The sequence below is a fragment of the Lethenteron reissneri genome, chromosome 44 (assembly GCF_015708825.2).
Source record: "Lethenteron reissneri isolate LAM-NWPU_2019-01 chromosome 44, ASM1570882v1, whole genome shotgun sequence".
Classification (NCBI taxonomy): Eukaryota; Metazoa; Chordata; class Hyperoartia; order Petromyzontiformes; family Petromyzontidae; genus Lethenteron; species Lethenteron reissneri.
This window is the reverse complement of record NC_083822.1, coordinates 3,568,008-3,582,794: the sequence shown is the minus strand read 5'-3', so window position 1 is coordinate 3,582,794 and position 14,787 is coordinate 3,568,008. Positions and strand designations below refer to the sequence as shown.

The following is a 14,787-nucleotide window of genomic DNA, read 5'->3' as shown; positions in this document are numbered from 1 at the left end:
GAGGAGTTTGCAACGCTGCCCCCAAGTGACCCACCACCCAGTGCCGCCACGCACAGGCAGCAGGCGCCTGCCACGACCGGCCCGGTGCTTCGCCAACTTCGTTTTCCGAGCACTGTCACAACCCTTTGTCGGAACCGTGTAACGTTAGCCATTAGCACAACAGCAACAGGCTACTAACAAAGGACATTATTATCGGGGACGTTTAACGTTTAGATAAGACACCGGGTGCATTTCGGGCCTGAGCGTCTCGGCCTAGCTCTCCCTGCCGGCGTCCCTCCGCCTCGCTCGGTATCACGATCTAGGCAAGCGCGGGGGCTGAGCGTCTCGGCCTAGCTCTCCCTGCCGGCGTCCCTCCGCCTCGCTCGGTATCACGTTCTAGGCAAGCGCGGGGGCGGGCGGCGAGAGACACCGCGAGAGATGGCGTCGGAGGTTCGCGCCGCGTTGCTGCGCCGTGACCCCGTGAGCGCCGCCAGGGAGGTTCTCTACCACCTCGACATCTACCTGTGCGGACAGCTGCAGAGCTACACGGTGCCCACCGTGGACAGGGCCATCGTGGAGCTGCTGGAGGAGTTCATGTTTCAGGAGCCGCACGACCGCGGCCTCCACCCGGCCAAGGTGAACCAGACCGTGACTTGAGCTCCACGATTAAGGCTTGGGAATTGCGTTAATTGATCATTAACGAGGCTGTTTTAATAGTGTAAGATGTACAGTATGGACCGGCACGATGACTGGGATAGGATCATGGTGCTTGGGTTGTGGCAATTAGTGTTGTGAGATGGAGAGGCAATGGTGAATAATTTTAAACAATATACATCTCATTTGCCAATCAACGGGTGATGATGGGAGGTCTTCCCACACCGTGTCGGTGGTGGCAGTTGTTTTGGCCATACTTCCCCATGCTGGTCGTTGCGAATAGGTGACGGGGAAGGAGGCTCCGAATCGGTTCTGTGTTCGCTATTTGGTGAACGGTGCAGCACCGCGCTTCCCCGTCGTCAGTCAAGATCAATCCACTGCTGGACGAAGGCCATCTGTCGCGATCAGGCGATGAAATTTTCCACCTAGCACCTGCACACGAGCTGATTTATCGCTCTATCTCCACAGGGGATGGCATCTTGAGACGCGTTTCATGCCTTGGCTGCCACTGAATGATTTTGACTGGCTCAGGTCCGTAAAGAGATGGGCACCGCCTCATTTGTTTGAGCGTGAAATTACTTTTGTTAGGGCTGCGGTTAAAGTTAATCATGTGATGAGTTTGGTTAATGTAAAGTCTAATTTGTAAGTCGTGAGTTATTAGACCATTCTTCACCTCGGTGTTCAATACAAGTTTGTTAATGTGGAGGATGTAGAGAACAATCAACTTTGCTGCACTACCCTCTACTGCCCACAACACCTGCAATTGTACATGGCGGTTGTCCATCCAAGGCTCAAACCTTCTAAGCTTCCAAGGTCTGGTGAATTTGGGTGCATGTCCGGTGATATGATCATAGATGATTTGGGTTTTGTAGGGTTATTGCCATCTAGGTCTGTACCTCTACATGCCACAATTTCAAAGCTCAATGTCTCTTTCTTCCATAGCAGAAGCTGTCATGCGTACAGGAGCTGCAGCTGCTTGACCTCATGTGCAGCTACTTCCAGGAGCAGAGCAAAGACGCTGTCCGGCAGCTCGTATTCTCCACACTCTTCAGTCCGCGTGGCAGCAGGGCGGACGGCACGCGCCTCTCTCTGCTCAGCAAGCTCGTCTCCATGGCCATCGCGCTGGGTCGCTCACCCGTGCTGGACTGCGCTGCTGTCTGGATGCAGGTAACAATGTCGGGATGCGACTCATGTTGTAGGACATGTAATTGTGGGATCAACAAAATAAGTCTCACCTCTGTTCTAAAGTGTACTGTTGGATGGGAGGTGATTTGCGTGACTTAGTGACGTCATTGGCATCAGTAACATAATGCAGGACGTAGCTTAAATGTACAATTTTATATATAGTGATAATTTTCATCGATTCATTGTGTATGTATCAGTTCATAATTCAATGCATAGAACTTAGCATACACATTTACTCGAGGGGTGTTTGTTGCAATATCCTGCTACTAGGTGTAAAGTTGTATAACACAACTTTACAAATATTTCAATGGCCTAATGGGAATCAACTGTAGTGTCTCTAAATATTGATTCATTGTAATAGTCCCCACACCACTGCAACTACTTCAGAGGCCTCAAATGTAGCAGTAGAGTTGGTGTGCATTCTAAGTGGTGTAAATCTTGTTCTTGCGGGTTTCAGAGGACACCTGTTGGGTACTGCGTTGACCTCGCCAAGTCGTTGGTGGAGGATTACTGCAACCTGATTCCAGGCTCCATTACAACACTCCGCCAAATGGTACAGTCCAGCCCACGCTTCTACTGCCAGTTCATCACCGCTGTCACGGCGTTGTACGACTTCAGTTCTGGTGGGTGCCAAACACTTTGAAAACATTACATTTCTAGCATCCATTTCTAATTGTAATTTATGGTTGTAAGACAACATTTTAAAGCGTAGTATGGTTTGTTCAATTATTATGTTTATAAAAAAAATAATTTTAGTTAGAGTGAGGTGGATGGTAGTAGCAGCACTGGGCCGTGAGGGATGCCAATGGTATGCAGAGGCCTTCATCCAGCAGTGGATAGACAGTGTTTGATGATGATGATGAAGTAAACATTAAATTATTATTTGAAGCTTTCGTATCTGCAGGAATCCATACTCTTTGGTTCTTTCGGTAAAGTCACGTAGATAGAAAATTAATAGATCACGACGTTTCGATCGCAACACAAGCAACCGTCATCAGGTGAAACAAACACAGCAGGAGAACTGCTGACGTGCTACGTGACTTTACCGAAAGAACCAAAGAGTATTAAATTATGAATTTACAGAGGTTATTCATTCTCTCCCATTCCATAAAATCCACTGTCCTTGTAGACTCACACACACCGCCGGAGAGCCTGCTGGAGACGGTGGTATCGTGGGTGTGCGACGACCCACGTCTCACGCTCTACAACTTCCTCAACAGCCCCATCCCAGCTACAAGCCCACCGGGGTACCTGGAGCTTACACCTATAGCAGGACTCATGCGCTGGTGCATCAAAGCACCACTGGCCTGCCACCATCGCCGAAGCAAGCAAGCTGCAGGTACGTCATTGCAAAGAGCTACGATACACTACAGAAATGCAACGACAGTCATCACTGGTGGGCATCACCAGCAATAGTTGTGGCATCATGTTATAAATAAATAAAATTGCTTGCCCGAATCTGGACAAATCTGATTACGATTCCACTGAATGGGCAACTGGAATATAAACTTGCAATCAAATAAGACACATTATTTAGTGATACTGCATTGGTAGTGGTGCACAAGCACAAATAACAAAAAACTGACACGTTCGTCAATATTACTGCCTTGAAAATATAAATATATTAGAGGTGATGTTTTGGGAAAAGGCCCTTCATATTGCAACATGACAGACATGTCAAATGACCACCCAAGGTTGCAGTCTGTAGACCAATCGCTGTTGACTAACGCCTGTGTTCATTGGCTGGACAAAACTACGTCACCCTGTCATTGTTGTACCAAGATGCTCACGTGAATTGTAAATGTGTTTGTTGCCAGTGTTTTTGCCAAAATATTGTTCGTGTATCATTACCTTAGAAATTGTATCACTCATATCAATGTTTATGGACAGATTAAAAACTCCACCAAGTATCATGTTTAAGGAGATCCTGCGATTTACCTTTTCTTGACCCAGTGTACAAGCTTCAGCATTGTTTCTGCAAAATGTGCCTTCATTGAAACTTGTCTTGAATTTGGTGTGTGGTTTGGCCGAATACTCGTATGATAAAACCAAAAACAGGTGCTTTGATGTATTTCCTAAATAATTTATAATGGATACTTTCAGCTGTTATACATATTTAAGTACCATGGAGAGAGTGGGGAGTTATGATTAAAATCGCAGTTGATTGCTTTGGGCAGTTAAGTGTTTGATACTGGTGCCTTCAACTTATGAAACACCACATCTTTCTACATCCTGCATTTCCTTTCCTTCCGCAGGTGAAGACTCTTCATGTGCACGTGTGCAGGACAAGGAAGTGCTCCTGATAAAAGAAGAGGATGAGCAGGGAGCACCGGTCAAGGATCTCAACATGATGTACTCACGTCTTCATTTGGGAGTGCTGCAGGTGTGATCACCACATTTTACGTTTCCATTTTTACACTTCATTACACATAAGGGAAGATCAATGACTGCCAATAAAACCAATGAGAAGTACATCTACTGTTTGGGAACCTTTGGACTATTACATCTTTGTTTTGTATCATTGCAACTGTATTTTACTTTTTATATAATGTATTCTCCAGATTATAAAATGCTCTGGAAAGTAAAATTATAAAATGCTCTGGAAGGTAAGATGCACCCCAAAGCTCTGCTGTTTCAATAACGTATATAAAGTTGGTCACACAGCTATCAGATTATAAGACACCCCCATCTTTTGCTTTAAAATACTGCAGTAAAAATATTATTAAGAGTACTGAGAATGTTATTTAAGCAAAAAAATATTAATTGGATCACAAAAAAATATGCCGATCCAGGAAAAACGCCGAATATGCACAAATATTGATACCTCATTTTTTATGCATTTGTAAATAAAGAACATAACATCATCATTCACCTGGCTGGGCGGTTGTGTAGGTGCTGCAGCTGTTGTACAGCCATCTGGCTGAGAAGAAGCTATTAGGCCGCCTGCCGCTGGTGGCCTTTGAGCAGGTGACGCAGCTGGCAGCCGACCTGCGCCGTGCCGCCGAGCAGGCCAACCCGCTCGGGGCCGCACCGCACACGGAGCTTGCGCTGGACAGGTTTGCACAGGCAGTGCAGGTGGCGATGGCGATGGGAGCTCTGCTCTGCACGAGAGGTCAGTAGCGAAATACCCAATGGCAACCTATCCATCTTTCACGTTTTTTTCAAAATTAAGTCTTTCAGAATTATTCCCATACATCATGAACCTTTAGGCATCTGATTTTTGTTTTCATCTGTTGAGGTGATTTTCTGTTGTTGGCAATGTGTACACTTTTGTTTAAAATGCAATTCCACAAGGTTAATTTTGCAGTGTAGAGCATCACAAGCAGTCTCCGGTTGAAACTTTGGACAAGTTTATGGATATTTGATATTAATCTCACCAGTATTTATCACAAGGAAAACAGTATATTCTTACATATCATTTTCAATATTTTGGCTTTTACAGATGCAATGCAGATGATTTATTTGCACGTGAAAAGTGCATGGCTAAAATAGATGTTTACGGAGTTTTCGTGTGTTGATGCGTATTCATGCAATTTTTATGTACACTTTTTTTATTGCACCAATGTTCAATGTACTATTTTAACTTAAGTCTCCAAATTGATTTTTTTAACAGATGACCTTCGAAAAGTGTGCTCTTCCCTCCCTCCCAACAGGTAAGCCGTGAATGTTGAATTATGAACATCACCTTTACTGCTGTTTTGAGGCTGATAGTCCTCTGTACTCTATCACTTGCCTACTACCAAATCACCTTGATTGTACACAATCCCATCGATCTCGGAACTTTTATTAGGGTTGAGTGGTTAATATACGATTGGGTAGCCACCAGGGCTTACCAGATGTGGGAAATTGGCTGTGCGGTGCATCATGGTAGTTTGGAGTTGAGCTCCATGATCCTGGAACAATCGTATTCTATTCCTGATTCCATCCTGGACGAAATCGTGATTTTCTAATGGACAATTCCCATGTTAATCTCCATTCATGGACATGCGTGAACATGTTGCGTTTACATGAGCATCTCATCATGTTGTAGTCCTAGTGGTCTTGAGTAAGCCTGGTGGTCGTCCCAGTTGGCCAGTAATCTTGAGTGTTATAACCCACGGGATGAATGGCGCATGGTTGGCTACGTATGGTGCGAAAGAAGTTCAACATGCATAAAAATAGTTGTCCCAGGCAGCTGTAGCGCATGGAGTCCCCTGCTGGGCTATGGAAGGCAGGGCTGCCCTCTGTATAGACTGGGCCTCCACTAAAATCAGACCTACAGCTCCAACATTTTTATCAGTATGCAACACTGGAATGATCTGAGAAATTGCTTTTTTCTGCTACAGCCTGCTGCAACTGGTCCTAGCCGGTCCCGTGCAGTCTACACCTGGACCTCCCCAAGGGCACTACTCTCACATGCACCCAACGGCAGCATATCCCACTCAGTCCTACAGTCCAGGTGTCACCTTCCCTTACAGGCAGGGGCCCTGAGTGCTGCCTGCACATCAATTAAAACATTTTAAATTATCACCCAAGACTCGCATTACAATGCTTGATTTTGTATTCAATGTACATATTAAAACGGAGCGGTCTTTTATATCAGTTGTTACAGCACACAGGCTTGCGTGGCCAAGGATGTAAACTTTATTTTCGTATTATCTGATGTCCATCCTCTCACAAAACAAGTTTGATCGAAACACATGTTGTAAAAATGTACCTTCTGTTCTAGGATGTTCGCAAATGTGTATAAAGCGAAACGCTGTTTTTCTAAGGTTCAATAAAATCTGATCCAAAACTACCTGCTTGTTATGTCACATTCCGGGTCAAATGTGCATCAACAAGCTTTCAATACAAATGTTAGGACTATTATACAAAAGGTAATTTGTAGCATCAATAGACTACACATGCTATGTACAGCTATGCACTGTTAACGCCTCAGTAAGGTCTGAACTTGCGTTGAGCTTTCATGAGTGCAATCTTCTGCTTGTCTTCCTCAAACCTTCTCCTCAGCTGGGCTATGTCTGTAAGAACATAAGGTATAAAAACAAATATTAAAGCATTTTCTCTTTGAACTTTTTAAAATGCAGATGTTATGAGGGGTCGTGCTCACTCCTGTTAGGTGCACTGAACCAGTGATAGCATTTTCACATTCATGGCAGGGGCCATTTTAACCAAAGGATGCCGTTCAGTTGCAGTTAAGTTCTCATCGGACTTGAATGCGGCTTAGTTGGGCCCAACCTTGAATCTCGATTTATTATATATTTTAAATGTACATATTTGTTACATATTTGGCAGTTTGATTGAGAGTTGTGTTCTAATCACGTGTATATGGCTACGTAAGCAGTGCAATGCTGTACTGTCAAGTACACAGGCCCAACTGTGTGCCAAAATACTTACGCTCGCGCTTTGATTCACGCTGCTGCCAGGTATAAAAGTTTAAGAGCTCCTTGCGTTCCCGTTTGCGTCGTTCACGCTCCATGATCCTGTTGCCTGACGGTCTCAGTGCGCCTCAGGCCTGGTTTGCGACCCTTGTGAGTCACCTTGATCCAGCCCTCTTCATCTGGGACTCCCGCATCCGCCTCTGCAGCTGCGTCTTCCTGCAAGAGGCAAGGAACCATTGGGTGATACCTATGGAGTGAGAGGACCAGATTTAGAAGGTGAAGGCAGGGGGAATTTAAGGTTCAGAGTGCAATGCAACTATTAAAGGATTAAAAGCAAAATCATTTTTTTCAGTTTTAAGTAATTTCTTGGGGTCAAATGTGTTCAAAATGTTAATGTTCACAAAATTCTGATCACATCTGCAGTGAACACCATACAACAATGTGTAACCTATATATTTCCTAGGGGCTTCCAATTTGCAAAAAACTGAATTGTGAATTGGTCACATCCTCTGGAGAGGACTGCAACAAAAGTGGGGGCATGTGCACCCAAGATGAATTTCCAGCAAGTCATGGCAGTCCACCCCAGTGGACACGATGCATATTGGGAAATATGCAGTATTATGCCACTGCAGAATCAAAAGCATGCCCTTACCTTTTCCAGTTTCTTATCATGCAGCTGCATAAATGCGTCCACATCTTTCTGCAGATCCGTGGGGTTCACAAGGGCAGACCGATATTCTTCTGCCCATTCTATAATCACAAACACATGTTATCCATGAACGCCGCCCCAGACAGAGCATATAATTTGTGATTAAACAAAAACGTAAAGCAGACTTACTCTTTATGCCGACAGAAATGGGACATTTCTGCGTACTGAACACAAATGGCTCGATCGTGGGAAGATTCATGGCGTTAATCAGTCCTTGAGGATTCTTGAACACCACATAGGCCACCTTGAATCCCTGAATATCAGAAACAATTATCACAAATAAACATCATCAACTGTATTTTTTAACCTTAAAAACGCAGTTAAGCTTTACAGGCATGATGAAATATACAATTGATAAAGTAATCATAGGTGCAGAAGATGGATTGTAACTGCACTATATTAAAAGCAATGTGAAAGAGGCTTTAAATAGTTTACTAAAATATGTTTTTCTCAGTATCAAATCCTGCTTGTAAAAAAAGTACTCATGGATTATGCAAATTATATTTAAAAGTGATAATTTGGCAAATGGGACAGACTAGAGCATACAAAACTGATAATATATTATCCAAGACACATTGTGATACTGAATTGACAATTTAGCAAAATAAGGGGAGTGGTGGGGTTGTTACACTTTATTCAAACATTAACATGGATGAAAAATTTAGTTTAAATCGTCAGTTTAAGACAATACCTTGGTGCAGTGAATGTCAAAGAATTTGGAGGGGGGTGTAGATTTAGCCGGCAAGGCGCCTGGCTTCTGCTGGAGATACACGCCACGTACTGCTCCACACCTAGAAAAGGCTGTTTTCAGGCTCTCCTGCCATACAACCGATCAGAAAAATGAAAAGTTACCGAACGTCATAATTTATAATGCACCTTTATAAATGACCTAATGGTTAAGCAAAAATTGGGAAAAACTGTTTTAAGTGCAACTTGGGTACAAGCAAACGGATGCGTCATGTTTGGTAAGTAATTTACTGGCATTCAATTACAGCTCTGTTGCATCAATTTTCAGACAAAAACCACACGGCCTTACCTTCGTGCCATACGGAGGCACATTGAGCACAAACAGGGTTTTGTCTGTGGGCCTGGATGTGTCACTGCCATCCCGGACTTTGTGTTCCTTGATGTAAAGGAAATGACAGGAGTCGCTGCTCTCTGAAAACTTGGCAGGGAGTACTGTGGCGAAAGAACATGGCAAAAGCCACAAGAATGTAAATACACCGTTGAACAAGGATTTGCTACATGTATATTTCTGCATCAACTGATGCCTCGACACCCTGCCAGCGCTTCACATAACCTGCTCTCAATGTATGTTCAATGAATTACACCGTAGGTACTTACATAGTGACTATTAAAAGACAAAGATCACCTGTACAGCCTGTAACTGTTGGGGCAAGTGCTGTTCGCGAGCACCTATGAAGACCGGCACAGCGCATGAGCGAGCGGCTGGGTGGCCAACACCATGCCCGGCCGCTTTTGTAGCCCTCATGGCGATGTTTACACACCGCAGCAGGTACTCATTTGAGGCTGGGTCGACCTATCTGAGATAATCGTCGATGGCCATGGCCAGGTCCGTAGCGCAGCGCGCTAACCGCTCCACCACCATGAACATGTGCACACATTCAACTCCTCATTTGAGTGGGCCGGGTACAAGGATACACATATCCCTCGATCGCAAAACTCGCAAGCAAAAATACACGACCATCGAATGCTTTTTTCTCTATTCTCACAAGCAAACGGGACCGTGTCACCTCGGAAGCCCCCCGAGAGCGCGAGCGTCTCGAGAGAAGAGTCGCCAGGCGACGCGGCGTGCTTCTTCATGGGCGGCGCCATCTTTCTTCCTCCGTGGGTGCAACGCGCGCGGCCTTCTGGGTAGCGAGCACGTGATCAAAGTCGAGCCCTCCCGCCCCCAACGCCCCCGAGCGGGTCACGTGACTTCCTCCTCGCTGGGCGCGCGCTCGCACGTGCGATCCACGTGGATGGCGGCGCGCACGTGGTCGAGCCAAGAGGGGGCGCTACAGCACAACGCGTGGCCCAATGTTCATCCGCCGTCGACCCGTCGACCCTTCTTGCGGGATACGCGTATGGGGGTGGCAGTGTTCCCTCGTCGCGAAGCCCCCGCGGGCCACTGGGGGCCCCTGGTGGCCCCATGTGCGGCCTCCGACAATAACAAACAGATCCCCCCGTATGGCCTGAACAGACTGTGCGGGCACCTATGGAGGCCGGCAGGGCACGCGAGGGGGGGTGGGGTGGCCAACACTACGCCCGGCCGCCTTTGTCTTCCCAGTGGCGATGTTTACACACCGCCCCATGTACTAATTTGAGGCTGAGTCGACCTAGGGGATGCCCATGACCGGTTCAGACATTTGTCACTGGTGTTGGCCGTGAGCGGGAATCGAACTCGGGTGGCCGGGTTCGTAGCGCAGCGCGCTCACCGCTACACTACCGCCCTCCACCAACAATACACAACATGTGAAAGTAGGCCCTCTGAAAATTTGCGAAGAACGCTGTTGTGGACGATTGTCCCTTTCGGTACGTGTCTGGGATAGAGCAGTGCTTCTTTCGTATGGCTGGTGTAGATGTTATACATTTACACACGATAAGCCACTTTGTTGAGCTATCATTTGTGGCCAGGTCGCTTCTGAAAAATAAGTTAATAGCTCAGTGGGCTTTACCTTAAACAAAATCTTTAGTTTTGTTTGTATTTTGTTTACTGGTTTGTTCACCTTTACTCCGATTGTGTTTTTGTATTGTTTGTTGTAATGTTCTGACCCGCCTCCAGTGACATCTGTGAAAAGGAGCTTATAGGTCATCGGATTCTCCCAGTGTAAATACATATTCAGATTTTCATACAATTTCACATTCATGTGATCACGCCAGGGCAGCGGAGTGTAATGTCTCCTTCGTATTTGTGAATTGGGCATTGCGTCGTGATATGTTGTATGGTCTGTTCTGGATCACCACAGTCGCACACTGGAGAGTTCTTAACTTTCAATTTTTGTGCATCAGGTATCCAGATCTGCTGCCATAGTTTGTGCGGATGCGATTTAGGGTGGACCATGAGCTTCGTGGAAGATCAAACCCGGGGATCGTCTGCGTTTGGGTTTTCACAACCGGTGTGTCGCACCAAAGCTTCATTTGGCGTGCAACAGGATGTTCGGAATTCCGGTTCTGTCTGGGAAAGAACCTCCATCCCACACTCCCATCCCCCTGCACCTCTCCATGCGAAGTGCAGCAGACAGCCGTCAGTCACCACCCCCGTCCCTCTCAACTCCCCCGGTCAGGCAATCGCAGTTGGCCAGAACACGAAGACACAAGCAGACGGACATGGAGACACACGCAGAGATGTACAAAGACAAAGATCCCCCACCATAGCCTTAATAGACTGTTGGGACAAGTGCTGTAAGCGAGCGACGATGAAGGCCGGAACGGCACACGAGGGTGGGTGGCCAGCACCACGCCTGGCCGTCTTTGTCTCTCCAGTGGCGAAGTTTACACATCGCACCAGGTACTCATATTAGGCTAAGTCAGTATAGTTCTTGATAAATCATGGCAATTCTTATTTAATTGTGGCAATGTTTAATTAATCATGCGAGTTCTTATTCATACCAAATGATCAATATTTCCCATTTATACCAAGAAGTGCCAAGATCTGTCAACACAATGGCAATATTTATAAAAAATAAAATTGCTAAGATTTATCAATAATTATCAGCCATCTGACAGACTGATGATAGTCAGACTAGTACTGGACAGTGGGGTTGTACAGGTAGGAACAACAGTACCACACTGCCCACCAGGGATTATTTGTCTGTCGTGCATAGCCCCTCCCAAACATGTACGCTCCCGGATTGGTTGAAGTGCGTCACGTGACCGCGAGCTGGCCACTTCCTGTTGTGGTGCGCCCCGCATCTCAGAGGCCCGAGAAGCAGCAACATGACGGCCACAGCGCCGGAGACGCAGCCACGGAAAGCTGACGGTCGATCCACTCACACACGGCTCACTCATACACACAGCTCACTCACACTCACTCACACACAATCGCATGCAGCTCAGAAGAGACGGGTGAGTCAGAGTGAGGCAGAGCCATGCTCCGTCCACTGCTGCCCCAAGGGACCCCCGTGCTCTCCACTCCAGGTAGGAACAACAGGTTCCACACTGCCCACCAGGGATTATTTGTCTGTCGTGCATATTTGTCGTGCACGAATGCGCTGTCCAACCAAGTTCCTACCTGCCCACTCCGAAGGAACGTGTTTAATGTGGTGTGTGCATATTCCCGCAGATGAGCTGCACTGGGCAAGAGAAGGATGCACTTTGGGCAGGCGCGGTTCGTCCATTCGGGGCGGCTGGAGATGAGAAATACTTTTTCTAATAAATACTTTTCTATAAGTTTTATGTTTAAGTTTTATATATAACGATTATTTCAACGTTAATTGCCGAATCAAGATTACATTTAAAGTTGCCTCGGGGAGGTCTCCGGGCGGCTGTGAAGTCGTCCGACTGCGAGATTTCCCTTCAATAATTGCGATGAGTTTCTAGCATTGTAGCCACGCCGTTTGAGACCCATTCAGGGCCGTTAAAAAAGGCGCACATGGCTGTAATGAGACGATGTCACAACGCGCGGTTGCACTGTGCAAGTATAGCAGGTCACGGCCTACACGCGCCAGGAGGAAACAAATGATACTAGTTGCCACAGGCCCACAGACAGCAGACAAACAGTGACCACACAACGAAAAATGGTCTCATGAAAAGTGAAGTAAACAGTAGGCCTTTGTATATTGTATTAATGTCGTCAGTGAATACAGATCAAAGCTTTTTGTGTAGGTGGGTGTGCGACGGTGTGTGGCTGTTATTGTACAGTATGTGGCGTCTTGTTCTTTAGGCTTTTGGCAGTGTCAAAGGGGGTGTGTAGTGTGGACTTGAGTGTCATGGGGACAGCATTTGACTGCTTTGTTGTTTTGTTTCCTGTTGTTTATAAATGCCTGCCGTCGGTAGGTAAGACTTTCACGGGAAGGCCAATAACATGACGAGGTTTTTTTTAAATTGGAACACCATCTTTTCAGAGGTCACTCACAACAGCCCCACCTAGTGGAGATATCACGAGCCGCCACTGATTTTGGGAGAACTTAAACCAGGAGTTTCAGAGCTTACCGGTAGATGAAGCAGTGGTGATAGGTGCAGACTTAAATGGAATAGTGGGAAGAGGTAAGGACGGATATTAAAGGAATCACGGAGAATGCGGATATGGCAGTAGGAATGGGGGAGGAGAGGAACTTCTTCGAATGGCCCAGGCAAATGAACTTGCAGTAGTGAATACTTCCAGAAGCAGGAGGGACATTTGATGACCTACCAGAGTGGAGAGGCGAAGAGCCGGATATATTTTATGTTGGTGAAGGAGGAAGCACCTGAAAGGGGTGAAGAACTGCAAAGTGATCCCTGGAGAGTTTTGTGTGACAGGACAACATCGACTACTTGGGGCAGATTGCGTAGCGAAAGGTGTTAGGAAGAGGAAGGTGAGACAAAATAACTGTAGCAGGGTGAAGTGGTGGCGACTAAACAATGAGAAAGAAAACTTCTGCAGGCAAGATATGCATAACTTAAACACGTTCCTTCGGAGTGGGCAGGTAGGAACTTGGTTGGACAGCGCATTCGTGCACGACAGACAAATATGCACGACAGACAGACAAATAATCCCTGGTGGGCAGTGTGGAACCTGTTGTTCCTACCTGTATAAGCGTCAGGCCTAGGGGGAGTGTGAATTAAATATGAGGAGAACTGGTGAGTGGAAGACTGACAGCAGCAGGCAGTGCAAGTGGGAGTGAGCAAAGGAAGACAGATGCAACAGAAGGAAACACGGTGGTAGAGTGATGAAGTGCAAAAGGCAACAAGTTTAAGAAGTGGCAGTGAGAAGAGAGGCAAAGCGAGTGGTAGCAGTGACAAAAACAACAGCATTTGCACAACTCTATCGGAAGCTTGACAGCAAAGAAGGTGAGAAGATGGTATACCGTTTGGCAAGAGCCAGAGAGAGAAAGCTCAGGGACAGCGACCATGTGAAATTCGAACAGTGAAGGACGAACAATCTTAGATGAGATCAAGGTTAGAGAGAGATGGAAAGAGTACTTTGAGAAGCTGCTGAATGTGCGATATGGTTGAGGTACATCAAATAATTGAAGTAGTTGCAGATACTATTCCCCAGAGAAGAGGAAGTGGAGGCTCTGGAGAGCACGAAACATCAAAAAGGCAGTAGGGCCAGATGAGATTCCAATTCATGTGTTTAAATGAATGGAAGAAAGGGGTGTTGAGATATTGATGGGGCTGTTGGGGAAAATCTGGATGGAGAAGACAATGCCGAATGTGTGAAGAGATAATACAGTGGTTCCCATCTTTAAAGGGAAAAGTGATGTGCACGAGCGTGGAAACTACAGAGGAATAGCATTGATGAGTCACACCGTGAAACTCTGGAAAGGATCACAGAAAGGAGACTGAGGAAGCTGGTGGATATTGGCGAGAGTCCGTTTGGATTCAGACAGAGAAGGCCAACAATGGGTGCGATCTTTGCACTGAGAGTATTGATGGAGAAGTTCAGAGAGAAGAAACGGGGCCTGCATGTCGGTGTTTATTGATCTAGAGAAAGCGTACGACAGGGTGCCTAGATATCTCATCTGGTGGCATATGAGCAGAAGAGGTATTCCTGAGGTATATGTCCGCAGTGGCGGCTCCTGCAAAATCTCTCAGGGGGGGCAAATGTCTGGATGATTGATAAGGATAAGGTCCACCCATGCAATGGATAAATTAACAGCTTAAGCATGTAAAGGCAACTTCACTACTTTAATATTAATGAAAAATAAAGTGACTCTTACAATACATCTCCTTGTTTGTTTCTATACTCACTATTAT

At 46.1% G+C, this 14,787-nt stretch overlaps 2 protein-coding genes across 3 annotated transcripts; one reads left to right on the top strand and one right to left on the bottom strand.

Moving 5' to 3' along the window:
* INTS15 (integrator complex subunit 15) lies at positions 1-6,595 on the top strand. 2 transcript variants are annotated; one of them, XM_061569858.1, is made up of 8 exons: positions 1-615; positions 1,579-1,800; positions 2,276-2,441; positions 2,948-3,157; positions 4,074-4,201; positions 4,711-4,930; positions 5,432-5,471; positions 6,144-6,595. In XM_061569858.1, the coding sequence occupies exons 1-8, from the start codon at positions 418-420 to the stop codon at positions 6,286-6,288; spliced, it is 1,329 nt and encodes a 442-aa protein (XP_061425842.1). In that variant the 5' UTR covers positions 1-417; the 3' UTR covers positions 6,289-6,595. The 2 variants fall into 2 exon arrangements, with proteins under 2 accessions (XP_061425842.1, XP_061425841.1); XM_061569857.1 differs by having other exon boundaries at positions 1,576-1,800.
* Positions 6,424-9,770, bottom strand: RRP7A (ribosomal RNA processing 7 homolog A). Its single transcript, XM_061569859.1, is given in 8 exon segments — positions 6,424-6,818; positions 7,195-7,288; positions 7,290-7,394; positions 7,831-7,928; positions 8,017-8,140; positions 8,579-8,704; positions 8,924-9,066; positions 9,642-9,770. Coding segments are annotated over 8 exon segments (858 nt in total). The 5' UTR covers positions 9,724-9,770; the 3' UTR covers positions 6,424-6,732.
* Between the last annotated feature and the right edge of the window lie 5,017 nt (positions 9,771-14,787).

Coding starts and splice junctions, on each gene's coding strand:
- INTS15 (XM_061569857.1), top strand. CDS start 418: ATGGCGTCGGAGGTTCGCGCCGCGTTGCTGCGCCGTGACCCCGTGAGC. Junction 616..1,575: donor GCGGCCTCCACCCGGCCAAG/GTGAACCAGACC, acceptor TTTCTTCCATAG/CAGAAGCTGTCATGCGTACA. Junction 4,931..5,431: donor AGCTCTGCTCTGCACGAGAG/GTCAGTAGCGAA, acceptor TTTTTTTAACAG/ATGACCTTCGAAAAGTGTGC.